Raw genomic sequence first — 24,462 nt, 5'->3', positions numbered from 1 at the left:
GACATGCAGGCACCCAGACCCCTCCTGCCACACTCAAACACAGAGAAACACACACAAGCAGCACAACACATGCACACAGTGACTCATTTAGGAAGCAAGGGGGGGCAAAAATAGCTCTGAAGTACCCCAGCCCTCTTCACCGCTTGGTCCTGTCAATCAGAGCTCATAACAAGATGGCAGACAAAAGGAACTGGGGGTTCTGCTTGACAGGCAAGTCTCTTTCTACTGCATAATTTGACAGTTTAAATATGATACGTTTTTTTTTTACAGATATTGCTATAGTAAATATTAAATCTTACAAACAGAATGTGCTTTATACCAAGCTTTTCCACCAACAGTTTAGAATGTTGTAATACACCAATTTTGCGGCCATAACTTTTACTTCTTGACCCATTATGTTTAAAACAATGTATTTGAGGTAAACAGATGTGTTCTTGTTCATGAGGTAACCCCAAGATAATGCAAGTGTTAGAAAGTTTGTGTTCCTCTTCCGTAGTATGTTTGGCAAGCTTCTTGGTGGCCAACGCAGACATAAAGGTTTCTGCCCCCGTGGGACAGCTATTTGTGTTCGAGCTGCAGAGAGAGACTTTCCAGAATGAATTTGAACCTTTCCTGAAACACTATGGTAAGACTTTGAACTCAAAACTGTACACTCAATTATTTTTGTTACAACATAATCACATTTCAATGTCACCTTGATGTTATTTCCCAACTGGTTTCTACTCTGATGCCTTTCCATCCTCCTTCTGTGTTTGGTAAAGCAGGCAGAGTCTACAATGATCCTATGGTGTTTAAATGCAACAAACAGTCCTTCCCTGACCTGCCTGAGTGGCTGCGTTTTACCCAGAGGCACCCCTATGACAATGGTTTCTTGTACGGTACACCTATGAGCGCGGGCAAGAGCATCATCGAGGTAGGCTCCTCGTCGGTCCCACGGACCTCCTTGTTTTGGTTTGTTGTGGTTAAAGTGAAGACGAGCTGATCTGACGCATTGTCGTGTAAATGCCAAGCTTGTGAGGCTGTTGTAATGGAAACTGAGGTGCCGTTCCTCTCCTTTCGTCTCACAGGTTACAGTCATCAACAAACGCAGCTATGACACGTTCAGAGAAAGGCTGATCATAAACATTGGCCCTCGGGGTACGTTTTCTTTTGTGTTTTCTTGTGGTATAAATCATTTCTATGAAATCGCAGTGGATAAAATGGGCTTCATAAATAAATGTTTCTGTTTTTCGTAAGAGTGCCACCGTTTGGAGTTGTTTATAATTCACAGTTGATCCATATCTCTTATGGCCCTTCAGCGAACAAGATGCCTTTCCAAGCTGAATTCTTCATCAAACTGAGGGAGATTGAGAAGGTGCTGCCCTCTACAGTTCAGGCTGCGATCAAGCAGGATGTCATGAGGATGTGGGAGACCGACAGGCTGGAGTTTGTCAACATCACCTCTGCTCTGGACCGTGGCGGCAGAGTCCCTCTGCCCTTGGCTGGACACTATGAGGGGTGCGGTGCCACGCACAAACACAACATGAAACTAAAGACAAAGAAAACCTATATTTTCATGGTATATTGTGTAAATGGTGTCGTCTTTGTCCCAGTGTGTATGTGAAGATGGGGTCAGACCAGTACTACTCCAAGTGCCTGCTGAAGCTCCAGAGCCCGGACCACCAGAGGCAGTGTGAGGCAGGAGGCCGGAGAGAGACCGGAGACTGTGCCATCTGTACCATCCCCAGCAACTGTATCACCTGGTGCAAGTCAATCCTGGTGAGTCCAACATTTTCACTCCTGAATGGTCACATTGTCAAACCACTTTGACCATATCCTAACCCCTATCCTCCTCCCCCATGCCTGCCCCCCCTCCCTGTGTCCAGATTGATTTGTCCAGGCCCGTGGCTGCACCTCCGGCCCCCTCCATGGGCTCCGGGGTTCTGGAGGCTGGGGGCCAGTACGACCCCCTGGACTCTCCCCCTACCAGGGACTACTTCCTGGACTACATAGTGACGGTGTTGGTGCCTCTGGTCTTGGCCATACTGCTGTGTCTTCTCCTGGCCTACATCATGTGCTGCAGGCGTGAGGGCGTGTACGTTCTGTGGAGATTTGCGTGGTGCACCTTTAATGACAGATGATGAGCCAATAGGAACTCAAATGAACTGAAAAATGTGTCTTGACAACTGGGTCTTGATTCTTTTCAGGGAGAAAAGGGACGCAAGGACACCAGAGTGAGTAACACAACCCAAACTGTAAACCTCTTCCACAAAATGGCTTTACATGTTTATCTTTCACGCATGTGTTTGCCGTGCACAGTAGCATACGTCGTCAATGTAACGGCGCCAGTGAGGTTGTTGCACAGTCTCTGTCATGTAATACGGACCCCACAGAGCTGCTAACAAACTCCCTCCCCCTGTCGCCTGCTGCAGGATACAGCTGTACCACCACCACACCATCCACGGCAACAGCAGCGAGCTGAGGAGCATGGCTGGGGCTCGTGGCGTCCCCCCTCCCCTGTCCTCCCTGCCCATGTTCAACTTCCGCACTGGGGAACGCCCCCCTCCTCTCCAGTCCGACAGCCCCAGCATTCCTCTCATCATGGCCCAGCAGTGAGTACGGTACACTATGGCAGAGCTCTCAGATTCAATGCATGCTGAAACACTGAACAAGAACATTTTTGTTGCTGTCATGAAAATGGGCAGTCCTCCTCTGTGGCCGATGGACACGTTTAGATATTTGGTTATGTTGCCATCTAGTGGAGCAGGTTGTAAGAAATTATTAAGGGTAACAAAACGGTGTGGAATATAATATTCTCATAAATTAACAAATACATGGGTATAATGATATGAGTGCATAAAAGGAAATTAACGGAAAGGAGTAAATGTTGCAATGTATAGAATTATGAACAAAGTGCTTATTGAACTATAACATTCCATTCTTCATTTTTTTCCACAGTGAACCCAACATTGACTCACTGCCCAGGTAAAATTGTGGGAATATCACTGCTTCATTTACATTGATTTGTAGGTGGAATAAATGGATATAAAATGATTTAAAATATTTCCATTTCACAGGAAATGACACAATGGCACAATAAGGAAATGAAGTCACAATAATACAATGGGACTTGAGTTTGCTGAGTTTGCTGTGGTCTTTTCACATAATACCTGTGAGGCTAAATATTTCAGAGTGATTCTATTTGGAATAATTTATTACAGAATATTTATCATTTGTAACCTCTTGTTGTGAATATTTTGTCTCTGTCTATGGCTTCGAATGCACACTGCACTCCAATAAATAGTTGTTGTTTTTCCATTCGATTATTTTGCAATTTTACAGAAATACTTCTTGTCCATAGCAACAATCTAAGACAGTCAGCCTTCCATCCAAAAAGGCTTTATTTGGCCATACTCCGATCATTTCAACTCGCCCAGTTATTGTTTCACCAACACATTTTAAACAAATTTAACACTATCCTGGTGTTATGAATATGTTATACAACTGTGACATGTTGCCAACAAAACCATTTTACATTTTTAAATGTATGTAATTATACACCCACTCACAAGAATATAAACTAGCTGAAATAACCATGTTGGCTTTGTGCACAACTCTAATCCTCTGTACAAAACTCTGAGAACTTGACAACAAATCTGTAAGGACAATTATGCTGTACCTTGCATTGTGGATGGGCATGGTGTGCAGGTTACACACACAAAATGCCCTTAAACATCCTTTAGCTTCCACAGTAGTGTGGGTTTTCTCTCCGCATGCCTGTGCCACATAACCTCTAAGACTGGAAGACAGCCTGAGGTGAAGTGGTTACTGGAGGATGTGGGTCTCGCAGTGTCTAGTTCATCCACCAGGGGGCGTCAGTGTTTCCTTTGTTACTCCAAATATGGTACAAATAACGATGGAAACTCAATATCAAATGTAAACGTTGATGAAAAAGATTTGGGGAAAATACTGTTGTTTTTCATAATGTAAACTTGCGCATGTCAAATATGTTTTGGTACACGTAGACTTAAAAAGTTAAATAAGAGAGTCTCTACTGTAGAGTAAGTATGAAGCCCATGATCATCTTGTCGGCTCAAAAAGGAGTCAATTTGCTTTATTATGGGCCTTTATTGTATCAGCTGTCAGATTGACAGATATATATATAAAAACCGGTTTAATAATTTGGGCCATGCAAAAAGTCTGGCATCCAGTAACTTTGGATGATTAGGCCATCATGTGGGAGGTCAAGGGAAGTGACCGTTTCAAACATTGAGTAGACCACTTCACATGCTTTATTTCAGCATCCAAAATAATTAAAAACATCTTGATTTATTATACATGTACAAAATAAGTACAGATTCTCTTGTTTAAACCATGAAAGTGTGTCAATTTCAGTTTTTTACTCTTTTCTTTTTCTAGAAACCCTTCTCTTAAAAGCATTTCAACAAAAAAAACTAAAACCATAAGTGGGAGGTGGGTGCTGTTTAGTGAAGAGAGGTTATCCACAGGAATAAACAGACGAGTCAACAGTGAAATGAAACCATACCAGAAACAAATCCACTTGCTTAATCTACATCAGACATGATTTGCATGCATTATATCTACAGTATTCATCTTTCATAGGAACTCAACACTTAAAGAAGAAAACTATTGCACTGCATTGACAACAAGACAATAAATCAACTAGCACCAAAGATCCTGCCGGCATTAGTGGCAATAAACCGACAAGGAAAACCTAAAAAAAAACACCCCCAAAAACTGGACCAGTTGACAATAGCACCTTTGACAGTTGTTTTCTTTTCATTGAGAGGTTTGTAGTGTAAAATATACCCTTGTGTTTTTGGCAACATTTTGGGGTAATTATTTGAGGTAGCCATTTAGGTATCAAAATGAAGGTGAGCATCTTTCACGAATTTAGAACAAGAACACACTTTACCGTCGTTTTTTACGATTTATTTATCACCAGAAAATGGTACATGACATTTGTTGCTTTCAATGTCCTTCCGCAGTGGTAAAACAGCAAAGTCACCTGTGTTTCATTGTGTTTTTTTCCTTCTCAAACTCCAGGGGGATTTTACACTTTGTAAGTATATATTATTTTCTTGTTGCCAGTGGAAACAAAAGCTTCTTTTAAGTGTCCATGTTGTTGGCTTCGGTTGAAGGAGCAGTCCCAAAACTGTTTCTGTCTTCAGAAGAGTAGCATTAAGCATGTGGACCAGTGGCAGCCGAATGAGTTTTCAATGCATAGAAAAAAAGATTTAGAGATGACTGCTAGAAAACAAAAATTCATGTCCAGATTTTTTCTTTCTTTTTACAAGAAGCAAACGGGGCCAACTTCAACGCCAAATTCCTGATCAGGTGCACCAACGTCCATAGGAGCGATGTCAATGATTGGCAGGCGAGATGTTTTAGATGTTTTGTAATCGATGACTGTCTTGCCCCATGTGCCAGTGTGTGACTGTGGAGGGAGAACAGGAAATGAGGTCAAAACCAAATAGTCACAAGCAGCAAAAAAAAGAGAACAAACAAGAAATAGACTTATTTCCTCATCTCAAACATGGAAATGACTAGAATCGAGGCTGCAAAGGGCGTAAATGTATCAAAGGTCCAAGAGGTTATGTGAAGGTGTGTAAAGACTGGGGGAAGAGTTGTATGTGAGACTGGTGTGTGAGAGAGAGGCGCTCTCACCGTGCAGCCGTCCTCGGTGACGCTGTAGGTGAAGCGGCTGTTGCCCTCGGCTCTGATCTCGATGTCGTTGGAGCCCTGCAGCAGCACAGCCTTCTTCAGGTTGCCGCTGGCCTGGTCCATGTAAGCGATGCTGTTCTTGCAGTGGTAGGTGACGTTCTGAGAGGCCTCGTTGGACATGAGACGCATGAAGGCCATCTGGATGTTGACGTCATCGGCGTCGGCGCCATCTGTGCCGTACTGGAACTGCGTGGAGGGAGAAAGAGAGACCAAAATAGAGTCGATGGAGGGGAGAGAAAGAGAGAGAGAGGAGCATAGGGGTTTTAGGGCTGTCGATAAAGACAAGCTAACGATTTGAAGTTTGCTAGAGTCACAGGGACAACGTTGTTCTGCCTGCCCATTGTCAGTGTCGTTGGGTTCAGCCGTAGCTCCTCACCTGGAATCCACCAGTCATAGACTCGCTGAACCACACGTGCTTCTTCTCCCTGATGTTCTTGCTGGTGTACCAGTTCTTCATGGGGACGCTGGACTGGGCTGGGTAGACGCAGGTCTCCCCAGTCTCCATGTTGCAGTGGACCTTGACGGCATCAAGAGGAGATCCCTGGTTGGGGTCGACCCAGTACTGGCCTGTGTGGGGAGGGACACACAAGATCATGATCAGAGCCATGGAGACGTCCCACAATCGCTCGCTAACAAGGGGGCCTGTACTCTGCTTTGCCGTGGCTCTGCTTTGCTAGGAGGTAGGGTTGGCTCTCAAGCTCTGCTGGCTACTGGTGTCAGCTCACCGCTCTTCCACTCGGGGTGGCACATCCTGATGTCACGGCACATGCGGGCGGGGTTCTTCTGGGTTCCCTCGGGGCTGCGGAGGTTCTCAATCTTCTGGCTCAGGGTCTTCAGGGTGGTGTCCACCTCCATGTCACGGTCACGCATCATGTTGGGGTCGTCAGAGCGGTAGCTACGGTAGGGATCTGGGGCCTTCTCCTGCAGAGGCTGGCTGACAAACATGTCGAATCCGCTTCCGGGGGGTCCAGGGGGTCCGGGGGGGCCGGCAGCACCAGGGCTACCCTGGGTTGAGAAAGAAATTCAAGAACAAAGGTTTGTTTGACCAACTCCATGCTGAGTTCAACTACACTTCAGTGAACGGTTGAAGTACGTGTGTGTGTATAGATCAGAGTTTCCAGTCAGGACTTACAGCAGGTCCCATCTCTCCATTGCGACCGCGGGGTCCAGGGGGCCCAATAGGTCCAGGCAGACCGTTCATGCCATCTTTACCAGGGGAGCCAGAGCTGCCAGAAGGTCCCTATGGAACACAAGGAGCCCATCTTCAGAAACAGCTTCTCCGCAACGACATCGCCTTGCTCAGACATGCTCAAGAAACAACAATCCTATATTCTCCCCAATGTCAGAGCTGGACAAGTGGAGTGTGAGTATGCTGCAACATGTACACTGTAGCTGCTTAAATGGAGTGCTTGTGTCACACCATGACACTATAAACTGGAATATAACATGGCTTGATGATTACACAATTCATATGCCCAGATATATACAGAGTGATGTATTGGTAGAAGAGTAGAGCCCTCAAATTATTATTCTTGTTCTGTGTGAGTCTAGTGTGTGAGTCAGACTGCAGCATAACTGAGACATACTCTGGGTCCTGCAGGTCCATTGGCACCAGCAGGTCCTTGTTCTCCAGCGGAACCCTACACACAGATACAGGGGGAGAAAATAGACGAATCACTTGACAGTTCTCAAAACAGCATCAGGATGATCAACAGTAGAAGCCGGAAGCAAGTCATCAACTCTCAAGACGGCAACAGTGTTTTTGAGGGAATGTTCATTCTTATGGATGATGAATGGGTTGCGTCATAATGCGTGTTTGTGGTTGTGCCGTTTGACAGTTTGCCAATCCTGCTGTCGGACGCTGTGCTTATAACGTGTGCCTGTTGTCGTACTCACAGCAGTTCCGGGCAGACCCTGCATGCCGGTGAATCCTCTATGTCCCTTGTGGCCTCTCTCGCCAGCCTCTCCAGCCTCTCCCTTGTCACCACGACCACCAGCTGGGCCCTGCGATTGGGGAGGTCAAAGAGAGGTCAGGGCAAACAGGAGACAACATGACAAATGTCCAGTACAATTTAATGTTTGTGTGTTTGTATTTTCTGTTTATGGCTGAAGAAACTTTGAACGTACATTACCACCACGAGCACCAGCGGGGCCAGCGGGTCCAGCAGGACCAGCAGGACCCTGAGAGAGAGAATTAAAGAGAGAGAGAGAGCATTAGAGAGAGAGAGGGACAAAGAAAAAGAGAGAGAAAGAAAGAGAGAGAGAGAGAGAGAGAGAGAGAGAGAGAGAGAGAGAGAGAGAGAGAGAGAGAGAGAGAGAGAGAGAGAGAGAGAGAGAGAGAGAGAGAGAGGGGAAAAATGACAATAAATTAGTTTACTGCCTGTTCTACAATTGCAAATAGTACAGTCCTGGTCAATGACACTTTCTATATGTACTTATTTCCACGGGCTAACTGACACAGATAGAAGACATGGATGTGAAACGGATGAAGATAAAATCAGAAGGTCCTTACGCCCTCTCCACGATCACCAGTCTTGCCAGAGGGTCCGACGCCTCCAGGGGCTCCAGGAGCACCAGGGGCCCCGGGCATACCAGCATTACCGGACTCTCCACGGTCTCCCTACCATGAACACACACACACACAGCCATGGCGCTAAGTTCGACCCAGTAGAGAAGAACTGGGCAAGTATACAACTGTTGAAATATCTTTTCAATCCAAAAGAACTTTGATCCAGCAGTAACAGTCAAGTTCAGGTGGATATATTTAGGGGGAGGCTGTGGGCGTACCTTGGGTCCAGCAGGGCCATCCCGACCGGTGGCACCATCGTGACCTGTTGATCCCTGTGGATGGAACCAGAGGCTGGTTAACTCGGAATCACAGAACAGAGGGCCCGTGGGTCTGGACATGCTATTCCTAGGTTCAAGTAGCCCAGGTCTTTTACCTCGCGTCCAGCTTCGCCAGGTGGTCCAGAGAGTCCAGGGGGGCCCATGGGGCCTGGAGGGCCTCGCTCACCCAGAGCTCCAGAAGATCCCTGTTTGCCAGGCTCACCCTGTGTAGGATTAGGATTGGGATTAGGGTTTAGTCAGACCTTTAGATATACAGGTGGGACGTATACCTGTATCCTGTAAAAGGTACATTGAAGTTGCTGATGGGGTGAAATATGAGGTAAACAAGAGGAATCTCTTTTGAAAATATAAGGATAAATCGGAGGTGACGGTCGATCTTTGACTTTTTTGGTCATTTTTAAATCTTGAAGGAGAACTGAAAATATACTCGTTCTCGATGACAGACACAAAGTTCTCATTCTGGGATTTAGGGGGAACTCACTCCAGGTCCGGGAAGACCACTGAAGCCACGCTCTCCACGCTGTCCTGGCAGACCAACAATACCACGCTGTCCAGCGATACCGCTGGGTCCAGAGATACCAGCTGGACCCTGAGGGAAGACACACAGGCTGAGGTTAGCCACTGCTCAGGAACACCACAGACTAAGAACAAGATTCAAATTCACGGTTTGCATTCTGCATAAGAATCACTTTTTTATATGATTTATTTTATTATCTATAGGATCTATGCTAGTTTAGTTTTCTCAATTTACTTGCCATTGGTTTTAAGTTGTGCTAACTTCTGTTTATTTCTCGTACGTTGAGAGTAATGTGAGTAATGTGTGAGCCAAATTCCCTGCGTGTGAACACACACTTGGTATATGAAGCTGACTCAGATTTTCAATGACTTTTCCAAACATAAACGACTGAATGGATGCTTCAAATGGGCGATTTGAACTCTAACATAATAGTAAATGATCAATAAAATAATAGTCAGTCATTGCGTTTATGCATATTTCACAGTTTGACTTACAGGGGAGCCATCAGAACCAACGGATCCCTTCTCTCCAGATGGTCCAGGGGGGCCGGCGGCGCCAATCTCTCCAGGGCGACCAGCAACACCAGTCTCACCGCGACCACCCTTCTGTCCCTCTTTCCCAGCAGGCCCAGTGGCACCAGGGGCTCCAGCACCTCCCTGGAAAAGTCAAGAGAGGATGGAAACAGGTTTGGTTCTCATGTAAATGACGAGCTCATTTACCAACGTTGTAAACATATTTCCAATGCTATGGATGCAATCATAGGTTTAAAATCGACTCTGTTTTGAATAAATATATAAAGGATTTGAATGAAGTGTCGTGTGAAACTCAGTGTGTGGGAGGTTCTGTGTGAACGTACAGCAGGGCCGGGGGGTCCAACTCTACCAGCGGGTCCGGGGAAACCAGTAGCACCCTACAGACAGACCCAAAAAAACATGTTAATTCACAACTATAAACCGAGTCCTGTTTAGTGTACTTTATTGAGGTCTGGACCTGAAGGAGAAGTTACTTACAGGGGGACCGGCACCACCACGAGCGCCCTTAGGTCCGGTTGCTCCAGCGGAGCCCTGAGGAAACACACCAGTGAGTGGAACGCACAATTGTTTGTTTGGGGTCCATTCCTCTTTTAGCCCCCCTCGAGTCAGAAATATCTCTTGTGGTTCCCTTGGGAACTATAGCCCTGTGAGGGTATGGGCTGCTGGGTGGAGGGAGGGTGCAGGGTGGAGGGAGGGTGCAGGGTGGAGGGAGGGTGCAGGGTGGAGACGTACCTGGGGTCCAGAAGCACCGGCGGGCCCAGAGGGTCCAGGGGCTCCAGCATCACCCTTGGGTCCAGAGTCACCGCCCTCTCCCTTGGCACCGGGCTGGCCATCCATACCCTAGTGAGTACCAGAGAACAGCCTGCTCAGGACTATACCAAACACTACCATACTGTCAAAGTTCCATCCGAACGATATCCCCCCCCCCCAAAAAGGATGAGGGCGAGTTGTTTCAGAGTGGTGTTCCACACTGAGCTGTGCCCGGCTGGGATTCGGAGGTGTGTGAGGTGAGGTGAGACCAGCGGGGGGTTATACTCACAGGGGGTCCAGCGAAGCCGGCGGGTCCTGGAGGACCGCTCTCTCCGCGCTCACCCTGCAGAACACAGGAAGAAACCGCCGCTCAGCTGGTGGGCATGGCAAACAGCACGGGTCTCTGGACTGTCTCAGACTGACTGGGATGTTAACATTCATCGATGTACTCAGAGGTGTCGAGAATAGGAGTCTAACAAGGTGCGGGACCATGGGGATGTTATGGTGACCTGTACTATGTGTGTCTGTACTATTTGATACGTGTGTAATGTGTGTACTACTATGTACTAATATTTGTAGTGTCTGTACTATGTACTATGTAGTGTGTGTAAGGGTACTTACAGGGGAACCACGGGAACCAGTTGATCCGGCTGGGCCAAGAGGGCCACCCTCTCCCTACACAGAGAGAAGAGGAGGAGGAAGTGGAGGAGGAGAGCGGCCATTAGCAAACACGTTTCTTATCATGTTCATGGACACATGAATAAGCAGACGATCGTCTCGTAAAGTAGTTAGGCGTTTCTACATTGTTGTTGTGGAACATGCAGAGCGGTGGCGTTTTGGTGGCGTTTCGATTCTCACCTTCTCACCAGGAGCACCAGAGGGTCCAGGAGGTCCAATAGGTCCGGTCATTCCACGCATGCCATCCTTGCCAGCGGCACCATCGGCACCTTTGACACCACCATCACCCTGGCAAGAGAGAGGGACCCATCAGTCCGCGTACCAAAGTGGAAGCCTTACAGCTCAAGAACCATTGATGACCGCATTCCTTCCATCTGGCTTCTTTCCGGTACTCACTCTGTCGCCTCTCAGACCAGGCAGACCGCCGGCACCACGCTCACCGGGCATGCCCTGGAGACCTGGGGGTCCGACTCCACCGGCGGCACCTGCAGCACCAGCCTCTCCCTGGACAAGCACAGGACAGAGAGAGAATGATCCCCTTTACACGCGTTCAAAAAACAAGCCAATCACACGCAAACGTTGTCAAATTGCGAAATGCTCAGATATGACTAGTCCAAACTGGCCTCTGTAGGTTGACACAGACCTGACAGAACATGCATGAGAGCTTGGATGTGTGTGTGTGTTGGGGCGGGTTGTCTTGTACCTTAGCACCATCGTTGCCAGCGGAGCCAGGGGATCCACGGGGTCCGGTTGGGCCACCAGGCCCGTTGGCGCCGCGCTCGCCGGGGAAACCTCTGTCACCCTGAGGGTTAGAGAGGACAGCACCAAGGTCAGCACTGACCACTGGAATCTGACCGCTGCTACTTCAGAGGTCACTCGGGGCATCTCTATAGAGATAATCAGAGGTGTACTTACTCTGGATCCAGATGGTCCGGAGCCACCGACCTCACCGGGCACACCCTGTCAATGAGAGGAGAGCAGACGCACTGAATCACTGAGTGACCGTGAGAAGGCTCGCTTGATTAGGAAGCCTTCATGAGGCCTTGGTCAGATGCTTTGAAGTGGGTTTGAGGAAGCTTTGAGCAAATAGCTACTCAAATCCTTTGTGCCTATGACGACTAAAGTCATGACGTCTCATCCCCAATATCAATATATCATATTATAAATCACGATTTGGTGAGTTTTCATCTCAGAATCGATGTAAACATGGACTAAATCGGGGGTGTGGCCTGCTGTGTGTGGTGATATCAGGGCGGTAAAGGAGGGTAGTTGGCTGAATCCTTACCTGCTCACCAGGCTTGCCAGTCTCTCCAGTAGCACCTTGGGGTCCAGGCAGACCCTGTTAGGAAGAAAAGAAAAAAGTGGGATTAGGATTTCGAATCAAATCATGAAACTGAGAGTTGACATGACTATGAGGACGGACTGGGGATTGTAGGTGATGTCAGGGCTTAATTGATACCTGGAAGCCGTTGGAACCAACTGGGCCTTGCTCTCCTCTCTCTCCAGCACCACCCTAGCAACAGGATCACAAGGCATATTCAGACACAGGAACACTTGAATCCAACCATGAATATTTGTCCTACTAGCAAAATGTACAACTACTCTATGTCAGTGACTACACAGGTTTAAAGAGAGGAGTTTTTGGTCCGTTTCTTGGTTGGGTATGAGCACTCACAGCAGGGCCTGGAGCACCAGGTGCACCAGCATCTCCATCTTTGCCTGGGGCACCCTAGAAATGGAAACAGATCCCAGTCAAGATCCATCCAGCCAAGTACACACACACTCTATGGCTGTACAAGAACATGTGTAGCTGTCCTAAACAGCACACTACAGGTTACAAGCACAAATGCTTCTGTTAGCTTGAAACCTCTCTCGAGGCTTTATGTCAACACCATGAATGTCAACACTAATCAGCACGGTGTAACTATAAACCCAATGACTTACAAGAGCACCAGTAGGTCCAGCAGCACCTCTCTCTCCAGGCTTGCCACCCTCACCCTGGGGAGAAGATAGGCCGGAGCAGGCATTACAACCAAACATCCAGGGTAGTTTGAGATAGTAGGCCAAACAAGCTTGACTACCACATCAACTTCATCATGTAGCGGTCTTCATTGAGAGTCAAAATATTGTGTTCACAGGGGTAGTAAACCACTGGATTTTGTTTAGCTGTTTTAGAGCTGAAATTGTGTATGAGAGGATATATTCCTCCTATTGTTTGAGGTAGGGGTGAGCGTTGGGTTGGTTGGAATTACTCACAGCAGTTCCCTTGGGTCCGGGGAATCCCATGACTCCAGGCTGACCTCTGGATCCAGCAGGGCCGGCGGGTCCGGCACGGCCATCTTGTCCTGGGGCACCCTACACCCCAACAAGAACGACAGAAGGCATGAGAAAAAATGCTCTCCTCAAGCAGTGAAACACGGTCCTCGTTTAAGGTGGGACGCAATGCATCCATGAAATGTTTATTCCGAGTTTATAAACAAGAGAACTCACTGCAGGGCCAGCTTTGCCATCGGGTCCAGGGCTTCCTGGGCTACCAGTCATACCCTAATGTTGGGCGAAAAGAACACATGAAAGGTCAGAAACATGCAGGTGCTGTTTATCTCCGACATGTCTACATGACTTGCATCCGACCAAAAGTACATTAGAAATCAAATGAAGAACTGCAATCCCCAAACACGTTTGTCTTCAAACATCAATCTCACCTTGGATCCGGGCATCCCAGGCTCGCCAGGGCGTCCACCCTCACCGCTGGCTCCCTGAGCTCCCATTGGACCAGGGGCACCACGCTCACCAGCACCGCCCTATCACAGGAAAGGAGAGAGTGGATGATTCTCCAAAATGGCTGCCGTGGCATTCCAACGGAGGGAAGGTCCATGCCTGCGTGCTAAAGAGTTTGGTGTGATCTCGGATTGCCCTTCAATCTAATGAGACTCCATGTATGCCCCTAACGCTACCTGGATGGATGAAGATTGAGTGAACTTTGACTTACGACACCACCAACACCTCCATCAGCACCAGGGAAACCACGGTTGCCGGGGGCACCCTGAAAAAGAAAGCAGGCGCGGAGCGTTACCATGGCATTCGGGAGAGCCCCAGCCAGAGGTATAGACTGGGTCCCCTGGGAATTCGACCTAGAGGGGTCAGAAAGGGAGGGGGGATGGAGAGGGAAGGGAAAGGGGACTTACACGCTCTCCAGGGGGTCCACGGGCCCCAGCACCACCGGGCTCACCACGGGCTCCTCTCTTTCCCTCCTCTCCAGAGGGGCCAGAGGCTCCCTGCACTCCAGCGGGGCCCTGGATGATAGGACACAAAGAGTGGACATCCGTTAGTTTCACAGTCTGGACACGTTTAGCCATGTCGCAGCGGGATCATTGTTGCATGGTCATCGCAAAAACTTACATTCTCTCCCTTGGCACCAGGCTCTCCCTTGGCTCCAGGAGTTCCTGTCTCACCCTGTTGGGAACAGACCAGAGAAAGGCGATGAGGCCACGCTCACCACTGCCTCATCAGAGAGGGAGAAGCTTTGAGCTGTGGTGTCTGGCAGCGCTACTCACGTTGTTCCCCTTAGGACCTGGGGCACCAGCACCACCAACAGCTCCAGCTGGCCCACGGCCACCAGGGAAGCCTGGGGCTCCAGCAATACCAACAGCACCCTGTGTCGGATCACAAAGAACACATGAGGGGATGGCCGCATAAGGTGTCACTCACGTCCACCGATCTGATCTGTCGATGTTTGACAGATGCCCAGCGTGCTGATACTTACAGGAGACCCTTTAGCACCAGCGGAACCATCGGATCCGGGGCTGCCCTGTTGGATGAGATGAAAAATCAATCCCCCCAAAAAGATTTGACCCTTACACTAGCCATGGGTTCAAAGGTCACAAAGCAACATGGTTGGGGCAGCCGAGATCCTGGCCAGAGTGACTCACAGCAGGGCCAGCAGAACCAGCGGGTCCGGGGTTACCAGGCTCTCCACGGGATCCCTGGGGGCCTTCTGAGCCACGACCTCCCTGGGGGCCAGTCTCTCCCTGTGGGTGGGGGTAGGGGGGTGGGAACAGCACTAAAGATCACACACACATCTCATCATGTGTCCTGTGTGTTTGTATGTGTGTGTGTATGTGTATATGTATGTGTGTGTGTGTATGTGTGTGTGTGTGAGTGTGTGTGTGTGTGTGTCAGCAAGGGTGGGATTTAATATGTTGTGGATGGACATGCCATGCCAAAAGGAAATAATGGTGCAGCTTTTGGTGCGTCTGCAAACTAAGAACACACTGTTCCCAGTGGGTAGCAGACTCATGGTTTTGGGAGTACAGTATACCAACATAGCTACATTCCTGTAATAGATGTAAAAGCTCTATTTTCACAAACCCTTTCACTTAAAACCTTTTTAAATAAATGGTTTATGTATATATTATAAATAAACTCAATGCTGAATAATGTTAATTGAATATCTTACAACATAAACTTCTTGAATCCTATGCCAGGTAGTGCAGAGATATCCAGGCTAAACCTGACACTGGAGGTGCCTCCATTAATATGGTGGCTTTTACTGGTTCCACAGTCTGACCTAACAGCGTCCCCTTCAGTCCCCCTGTAACTGACAGCCCTACGGCTGTACCCAGGAGGGGCTGGCACAGGCTAGGGAATGCGCCACCTGGTGGCCACTGCCTCTACCTGCTGCTGGCAGAGCCGTGGGTTGTCCAGGTGAAGGAGGGGGGAAGAATAGTAGAGGGATGAAGTGATGGAGGGATGGAGGGATGTTGGGAAATTGTTTGTCTCGAGTAGATTCATCAACTTTGACCAATACATCTGGCAAAGTTTGCCTCACAAGTGGCTACATTGTGACAAAAGCATTCTTGGGCTTCTGTTTCGTCAGCATGACCTGAGTGTCAGATTGTGGAACCGCTACCGGAGGGCAGTGGTTTTATGCTTGTGAGAAGGTTCCCTACAGCCTTAGAGACTGGTGAGGTGTGTTAAGCTGATGGAGCCAGAGGACAGTGAAGGGAGACCAGAGAGGAGCCTGACCTTAGCTCCAGCACCACCAGGGAATCCAGGAGGACCAGCAGGGCCAGTGGGACCCTGACAGAGGAAAGAAAAACAACATCTCATTCAGAAATCCCACAAAAAGACATGTACGGTCATGATACAGTCCTCCTATTGGGTGTTGAGCTAAGCAAACAAATCATGACGTTGAATTCCAGTCAATGGATGTGCATTTCTTAGAACCTCTGGAAATGGTCATGTATGTACAATTAAATCCCACAACTTGGTCATGTGCAACTATGTGAATCAAATCCCACAACTTAGTCATGTTCAACTATGTGAATCAAATCCCACAACTTAGTCATGTGCAACTATGTGAATCAAATCCCACAACTTAGTCATGTGCAACTATGTGAATCAAATCCTACAACTTTGATTCCCGACCACATAGGGTGGTGGGCAGTGCAATAGAGTTGGTGTGACGAAGGAGAAGGATGCTTACAGGTGGACCAGCGGCGCCTCCGTTGCCATCGTTACCGCGAGCGCCCTATCAGAGACAGGGGAAGAAAACAATGCTGTCAGGCCTAAGAGCGGCAATATCAAACATGAGCTGAAACATCCAATTCGTTCATCCAAAGGCTTTGTGTTAGGAAGGACTCGCTTGAAAGTCCACTTGACTTTGTTTCCCTCAAGGGGAAGCTTATCTTGGGTCTCCTATCCAGCAAGCATGAGAGATATGGACCTAAACACAATACGAGTGCTACTATGTGTATAGTGCACTCACAGATGGGCCAGGGGGTCCGGGGCGGCCTCTCTCACCAGGAAGACCACGAGCGCCCTGGACAAGACAAGTTCAGTTAGTAAAGAAGGAATGACGTCTACGGAAGTTCACATTTGACTGTTGACATCCAAAATCGACCTATTTGTCAGTTGTACTGTACACATGTGGAGTCGGATGAGTAAGTGGGGACTGCTGTTACTGCGATAGTGAGTGCTCACCATGACACCGGGGGTACCGTTCTCACCAGAGGAACCAGGTTCTCCCTAAGAACAAGCAGAAGAGTGAGGGTCAGAGTTCATCCCTCCGCATGAGGTAAACATGATATTCGAACATTATTCTCGTCAGTCAGCAGGAACTCTTATGTTACCTTGGGGCCGGCGGGGCCAGAATCTCCCTTAGCACCATCCAGTCCGCTGAAGCCCTGGAGAGGAAATCAGACAAACCCAATCAGATTTGGTTGATAATCTTCAACATAATGAAGATTATTGAAGACAATGATTGAAAACAACTTTTTCGAGAGAATTTCGAAAAACTCACTCTGTGTCCCTTGATGCCGGGGAGTCCGGGAGTTCCGGGGAATCCACGAGCACCCTGTGAGACAAAAAACAAGCCACCATTACCGACCGCTTGGCCCGCGTACATCGTCACTTCAACATTCGCTGGATCTCACGACGTGAACTACGGCGCTAATGGCCGTACAGGGCTGGAGCTGTTTTGCTCTACGGCCGAGAAGAACCAAAGGCAGCGAGGAAGAGACAAAGTCGGGGTCCACCGAGGGCGCTGCGAACCGTTCCCCTGAAGGCTGGAAGACTCACCTGAGGGCCTGCGGCTCCACGCTCTCCAGGACGACCAGCCTTGCCGGGCTCACCCTGCAGAGAAGAACGGAGGAGAGGAGGGAGGGTTGAATAGCTGAAAAAAGGAGACTGGCTCCATGAACAGACAGTAGGTTTTGGTATTCGAAGCAACATACGTCGTCTCCGTTCTTTCCTGGAGGCCCTCCGGAACCACGGGGGCCCATGGGACCCTGTACAAGACAAAGACAGAACGATGAGTCACAGGGAAATGTTGTACGTTTGTGTTTGTGTCTCTGTGTGTGTGTGTGTTCACCTGCTTGTGTGTGTTTGCGTGTGTGCGCTATGGGGTGTGCTTGCGTGTTTGAATGTGTGCATTTGTGCGTGCTGTGCACGTGTGTGTTGCTTGAGTTTTGTTCTTTTGTTTTGCATTAAAAGGGAGGGGAGGGAGGGATTTGACAGTGTGTCATCGTGTCAGGAAACAGGATGTGACATCGTGGCATACTTACAGAAGCTCCGGGCTCGCCAGGTTCACCTGGGGGTCCAGTGAAACCCTGAGGGCCCTAATAAGAGAAAGAAAACACTTATCAACAATGTCTGGACACTCAAATCCTCCAAAAACATATCACTTCACTACTCATGGATTATCCAGAAATAATCAAATTTTCTTAAAAGATGTATGAAGCACCATTGGAACTAATAAAAACAAGTTTGATCAAAAGTACTTACTGAGGAACCCGAGGGGCCGGGGGGGCCACGGGGACCCATGGGACCCTTGGGAAAAACACAGGAAGTTGTCACCGAACATCCTTGATACAACAGTAGGTGTCCTATTTATGTCTTGCTGTCATTTGAAGCTGTCATGTAATTTCACTCATTGCAGTGGTTTAGAAAATACATGTATGGCTCTATGGACAGATATTGATTACTCTTATGGACGATCTTGCATCGTGCATTTTCAACGCAAAAGGTTTTGTGTTTCTGTCTCTACAACATGCTGGTCTGCAGTTGCTAAGCAATGATGACATCAGGGTGGGGGAGAATGACAGAAGGAAAGACGTACCATTGGGCCAGGGACAGCAGGTCCACTTGACTTATCAGAACCATAGCTCATCTGAGGAAGGTGGTTCTGCAGGTAAGGAGGAGAGAATAAGGTTAGCCTCAGATCAGGGCTACAACAACAAACCGAGAGCTTTATGGTTTGAAACGTTTTTTTGTCTGCACGTTGAAATTAGACCCTGACTGAATGTTATGGCTCTGATTCTTTAAATCTCTCAGTCATTTCTGTTTGTAATCTGTCAGGCCCTGTCAGACCTCTTAAATTCCCAGTGAGCAGGACTAACTAAAGCTAAGCCATTCATCTACTGCTTCAGAAGAACCTGAGTGACTGTCCAGTAAAACTAGCTTGGCTCCTGTCCTGAGTGTCCATGAGCTTTCAGTTGTAACTGCGGAATCACTCTCTTACTCATTGTCTACACTTTACACCTGACCACCAATCAGGATCCATGTGACTGGCCCACCAATCAAGAGGCAGGGATCTATTCCACCAATCAGGAACAAGGGAACTGTTTCCAACTCGAGTGCTAAATAGGCCACGTGGGACTCTCTCACGAGTTCAAAGTTGTACTCATCTCTCCTATAAGGTAGAAAAGGTGAAGTACTGGTAGACTAATAAATGATCACCAAATCCACATACTCCGCCAAGGCCAGGGGGTCCAGGGGGGCCGGGGGGGCCAGGGAGTCCAGGCTGGCCGGGGATGCCATCGTTTCCTGGCAGGCCTGGAAGACCCTGGGCACACACACAGAACCGGAATGAAACTACAGCCTCACTGCTGTGCTACACACATCAATGATCCCATGTTGTCATAGACCAGTAAGGTGTATGGATGGCACTGATTGGTTAATAGTAGAGGCAGGCACACAACTCTGTGTAAATCAGCAGAGATCACATGCCTGCTTTGAAGTAATAGGGAACTGAGAAGATCAATGAGGTCAAAGGTCACTAGGTCGAAATTGGCAGTGCCCTTGACTCTGACCTTAAATGGACAGATTCATACATTTCTCTCAAATTATGGATTAATGAATACACTATTTTAAATTGTGAGGTGAATCCCTGCTAGCAAAGCCTTGAGGTTTGGGCTGAGACCATTGGATGGAGTGAGATGAAGCTGGGCTTAGGGTTAGGGTTAGGACCGTAAGGTGATTGAGAGGTAAGTCTGGGGTTGGGGATAGGGTTTAGGACAGTTAGGTGACATAATATAGGGCTGGGCCTGTATCCTCTTTTAGAGCTGCTATGACAGGATTCCAACCATGCACACATCAAGGTGGTACATACATCGTCTCCCTTGGGGCCATCATCTCCTGTGGGTCCCTGAGACAAAAGGAGAGGAAGAGAGAATATCATCAGGACATGGAGAATATCATCAGGACATGGAGAATATCATCAGGACATGGAGAATATCATCAGAACATGGAGAATATCATCAGGACATGGAGAATATCATCAGGACATGGAGAATATCATCAGGACATGGAGAATATCATCAGAACATGGAGAATATCATCAGGACATGGAAAATATCATCAGAACATGGAGAATATCATCAGAACATGGTTCCAGCCCTGAGCTGGGACACGAAGGCAGGGCTGCTTACAATATGGGTCAAAACTACATCCCAAGCAGTATGTAACACGAATGCAGGTAATTTAAGCTATAATTCGTGTGTAATCAAATAGAAAACGTATCAAGCTAAATTACTTTCTGTAACAAACAGAAAATATTAAATAAAAAGTGTTGTTGTTTACATTGTGAATACCTATTTACATTGGAAATAGGTGTATAAAGAAAATATTTACCTCTGGCACCGGGCCACCTATGAAACAAATTTAGAAGGAAAAATATATTAATTTAGCTTTAAAACACATACATAATGGAAGGTAATGCAGTTTACCTCTGGCTAACCAAGAAATATTTCTGCATGATAATAATCAAAATAACAATTATGATGTAACGTTCATTTAGCACAACGTTTTATCTAAAGAGGTGAACCTTACATGGGGGATTTGAACCTGCAACACCTTGCTATCGAGAACCCTGCCGTTACCCAGTCCCAGAGACAAATTTTACTACTGTAGCAAAGCCTTATAGGGAATTGTAGCTAGTCCTGTATGCAGTCATATGATATATTGTTCCATGGTAGGCAGTTGTGAGGTAAGTTGTCCTATGTTAAGCAGGCCTATAATGGGCAGTTCAATGGTGGTTAGACTTATGCGAGGTAGTGCTATGGTATGTAGGCAGTCCTATGGTAGGTAGGCAGTGCTATGGTAGGCAGTGCTATGGTAGGTAGGCAGTGCTATGGTAGGTAGGCAGTGCTATGGTATGTAGGCAGTCCTATGGTAGGTAGGCAGTGCTATGGTAGGCAGTGCTATGGTAGGTAGGCAGTGCTATGGTAGGCAGTGCTATGGTAGGTAGGCAGTGCTATGGTAGGCAGTGCTATGTTAGGCAGTCTAATGGTATTTATGTCAGTATTAAGGAGTCCTTTGGCAGGTAGGCCTGAGGTAGTTATTGTTATGATGGGTAGTCATATGGTATTTAGGGTTAGGAATGGAAGGTAGTCCAGTGCTAGATATGGTTGATTGGCTTATAGTAGGTAGTCCCATGGTAGGTAAGAGTTTTGAAAGTTGTCCTACGGTTGGCAGGCCTAAGGTAAATGTGTCATGGGGTATTGTAGTCTTTCGTTAATCTGAATATATTCGCACTTAATCAATATAAAGGTTAAATCCAATCAAGGGACAAAAAATGAATTGCAAAAGTGAATCCAAGGCGATTTTTTCCTCAAATGGTGTGTCCTTGACCTGTAGGTCTGGATCGAACTCCTCTCTACTGGTGTTGACCCCTCCTGTCTGATTACACTCTGACCCTCACTGGTGCCACTAGAGGGCACCAGCATGGTACCAAAACACATTTAGGAGGACATCAAGCAACGCTACCGTTTGAGTCGTCGGGGCAAATAGGGCAGCATTCCCCATCGGGAATTTCTGGATTGGCGCAGTCAGTTGTGTCCTCGCAAATCACTTCGTCGCACATAACAGTTCCGCTGTCGCACACGCAGATTTGACATGGCTCAGGTTTCCATACATCCTTATCGTTGTACAACTGGCCCTCCAATGTGCAACTGCCGTATCCGCCTGTGAAGAAGGACATTGTTGTTAGTGAAAACAAACAGTAAAAATGTTTTATCATTTAAACATAAGGATTACATTGTTAGCTCCAAAAGGCCCATTATGCTGCTATACAAAATAAACGGGCCTAAAGGCCAGGTCAAGCCTGAATGCCAGGAGGCCTATAGATTTTTTTTAAAAGGTTTATTGTTTAGTCTAGGCCTATAGACTACTGGTTCTTTAATGGCAGCCTAAGAACTGTGGTCACTTATAGCCTAGATCATATACTAAAATAAAATAGGCCTTTACGCATGTTTTTTTAAAGGGTTCAGCAAGAGTTGTTAACTATTAGAGTTTATAGAGAGAGAAATAAATAAATATGTATGTATAACAGCGTCTGCTAAATGAATAAATGATTAAATGTAAAATAAATATGGAGATATGTAGGCCCAGGCCTAGCGTGGTAAAATGTTTGAGGCCTGGCCTGAAGCCTGAAAAAAAACACGTGTATATTTGACAGTGCTAAATATTTCTTAAATTTGCGAACCTGTAGTTCATTATTGCATGAACATGTATGCTTATAAGATGCTTTACAAAAAAATACAAATAATAGGGTGGAGCTGGGTAGGGCATTGCTTTTACACTAAAAGGCCACAGGGAGGCGCTCAAAACTCGTCAAAGTTTTCAGATCCTCATGGTGTATGCGCTGTGATTAATTGATGTCTAGACTTTCACCAGTCGACGTCGGAGTAAAACCGTTTCGTAAGAAAAACAGTTTATTCTATTCTGATATAGTTAAAGCCAATGTAGTGAAAAGATACTAATCCGATGAACAATAAAATAAGTGCTTATTCATCATTATAGATCGTACTGTGCCTGTTCAAGATTTGGCAATAATTTATTCTCGGACTACGTCATTCTGAATTATGGTAGACCGCACTCAAGGCAATTTTGAACTCATAAGGATCCATGCATTTTTGTTGTCTTTACTTTAAAAGATTGTCAATACAAGTTCAAAAACATATTTTGTTTCTTGTGGTTTGTATCATTATTCTCTACTCAATAATTGTGCAATCATGTTATCTCCTCGTGCATCCAAGTTTACAGATGCCACAATTTCCCTTGCCCGAGGGAATACAAATGCGCGTTAACAAGGGACGCACTGGCTGAGCGTCTAAATGGCTTCCAGAAACATGTTCGATCATGTTTGCAGATCAATCCACAATAATTATAGGCATTTCTAATGTTATAAGTATCATAGTTTCCGATTGCAAAGCATATGCTTTGTCAAGTTTGCCTACTATTTGGAGTCAGGTGTCGCACAAAGCAGCGATCTGATAATCCCCAGAACACAATATACGAAGTGCAAAGCATCCTCGAGCAATATCCAGTTCTCAGAGTGTTCCTGTTCCATGAATTCAGAACAATGTTTGAAAGTCATACTTACTGTCATCCTCGCCTTGACCTCTTGCCAAAAGCACTGTTGCGCTGAGCAACAGCGCTAACCGAATATCCACAAAGCTGAACATGTCTAAATATTAGACATGTAGACTCTTTGAGGCAAGGGGAATCCTTTTTTTACTCAGACTCCAATCATACAAGTCAGGGCCCGGTCTTTGTTACTCCAATCCAGACCCTAGCAGAAACTCCCTACTGCCTAAACAAATGAGTTAGTCTAGCTTTTATATGCCAACGTTTTGGGGAGGGCCTGTGCGCTCAACTTCTACATGTACAAGTCTCTGAGTCCCTCCTTCACTTTCGAAGGGGCCGCCTTAAAGTGTCAAACAAGTTCACTTTTTTGTTAAAATGTTGATGTGCAAACATAGTTTCACAAACATAGAGCTTTTTTCGGATGACTTGACATGCATTTGAAGTGATTACTTTCTCAATTCAACGTTTTTCATCAAGACTAAAAAGGCTGAATGGTTTATCATTGAAGTTGGAGCAACTTGTAAAGATTTACCACGTATACCACTGTTCATTTGATTGTTGGATGACTATTTCCGTGTCAGAATAAGTTGCACATATCTGGGTTTGGAATAGTAACAGAGTTGTGTTTAGACAGTTTCATATTTTCAGTTTGTTGGACATGTTGTTTACATAGAACCAAGAATTCATGTAAATGGATTGAAATGTTCTAGAAACTCAACAATTCAACTCAGCTTACATTTAGGCCTGGAGAAGTCACTCAAAACTGATACATTGTGTGGTGGGGTCGATTGGCAATGTCATGTCCTGTTTTGTGTGTCATTGTATTTCAGAAATGGTCTATATTTTGTGTTTCCAGTTTGCGAAACTAGTCAAACATAACCCAGTTACAGATTGCAAAGCACCATTACGTAGCACCTGTGTTAAGTTGCATGTTCATTCAGTGAGTATGGAGGCTATTGTATTCCTTCATGTTTTTTATACACTATCATTAGGGCCTATGGTATAACGAAAGGGGTATTCAAATATGTTTCTTTTTTCAAGTATTTTGATCAAAATGATTCATTCAGTGCCATCCACTGGGAAGAGGCCCCGGGGAAGACCCAGGACACGCTGGAGGGACTATGTCTCTCGGCTGGCCTGGGAACGCCTTGGGGTCCCCCAGGAAGAGCTGGCGGAAGTGGCCGGGGGGAGGGAAGTCTGGGCCTCCCTGCTTAGGTCGCTGCCCCCGCGACCCGATCCCCGGACAAGCGGCAGATGACGACGACG

The 24,462-nt window shown here is 46.8% G+C and overlaps 2 protein-coding genes across 3 annotated transcripts; one reads left to right on the top strand and one right to left on the bottom strand.

Moving 5' to 3' along the window:
• The first annotated feature begins 121 nt into the window (after window positions 1–121).
• sgca (sarcoglycan, alpha) lies at window positions 122–4,725 on the top strand. Of its 2 annotated transcripts, none has more exons than XM_047033084.1 (11): window positions 122–210; window positions 497–625; window positions 765–913; window positions 1,068–1,137; window positions 1,299–1,497; window positions 1,593–1,758; window positions 1,866–2,074; window positions 2,187–2,213; window positions 2,412–2,591; window positions 2,938–2,964; window positions 3,057–4,725. In XM_047033084.1, exons 1-11 carry the CDS (start codon window positions 174–176, stop codon window positions 3,061–3,063), a joined length of 1,200 nt encoding a protein of 399 aa, XP_046889040.1. In that variant the 5' UTR covers window positions 122–173; the 3' UTR covers window positions 3,064–4,725. The 2 variants fall into 2 exon arrangements, with proteins under 2 accessions (XP_046889040.1, XP_046889039.1); XM_047033083.1 differs by having other exon boundaries at window positions 762–913.
• Window positions 4,249–23,437, bottom strand: col1a1b (collagen, type I, alpha 1b). Its single transcript, XM_047033018.1, has 51 exons — window positions 23,213–23,437; window positions 21,595–21,792; window positions 20,461–20,477; window positions 19,940–19,975; window positions 19,301–19,393; window positions 18,668–18,733; window positions 18,334–18,378; window positions 18,114–18,167; window positions 17,784–17,837; window positions 17,629–17,682; window positions 17,351–17,404; window positions 17,181–17,234; window positions 17,032–17,076; window positions 16,817–16,870; window positions 16,535–16,579; window positions 16,075–16,128; window positions 14,979–15,077; window positions 14,813–14,857; window positions 14,604–14,702; window positions 14,449–14,502; window positions 14,235–14,342; window positions 14,039–14,092; window positions 13,752–13,850; window positions 13,540–13,593; window positions 13,306–13,404; window positions 12,994–13,047; window positions 12,725–12,778; window positions 12,509–12,562; window positions 12,335–12,388; window positions 11,965–12,009; window positions 11,753–11,851; window positions 11,446–11,553; window positions 11,230–11,337; window positions 10,993–11,046; window positions 10,661–10,714; window positions 10,354–10,461; window positions 10,099–10,152; window positions 9,945–9,998; window positions 9,583–9,744; window positions 9,053–9,160; window positions 8,667–8,774; window positions 8,512–8,565; window positions 8,237–8,344; window positions 7,852–7,905; window positions 7,621–7,728; window positions 7,311–7,364; window positions 6,857–6,964; window positions 6,450–6,729; window positions 6,101–6,291; window positions 5,668–5,910; window positions 4,249–5,437 (listed from the first exon to the last, which is right to left on the bottom strand). The coding sequence occupies exons 1-51, from the start codon at window positions 23,292–23,294 to the stop codon at window positions 5,291–5,293; spliced, it is 4,341 nt and encodes a 1,446-aa protein (XP_046888974.1). The 5' UTR covers window positions 23,295–23,437; the 3' UTR covers window positions 4,249–5,290.
• Between the last annotated feature and the right edge of the window lie 1,025 nt (window positions 23,438–24,462).

The sequence above is a fragment of the Hypomesus transpacificus genome, chromosome 13 (assembly GCF_021917145.1).
Source record: "Hypomesus transpacificus isolate Combined female chromosome 13, fHypTra1, whole genome shotgun sequence".
NCBI classification, from domain to species: domain Eukaryota; kingdom Metazoa; phylum Chordata; class Actinopteri; order Osmeriformes; family Osmeridae; genus Hypomesus; species Hypomesus transpacificus.
This window is presented reverse-complemented; position numbering and strand designations above follow the sequence as displayed.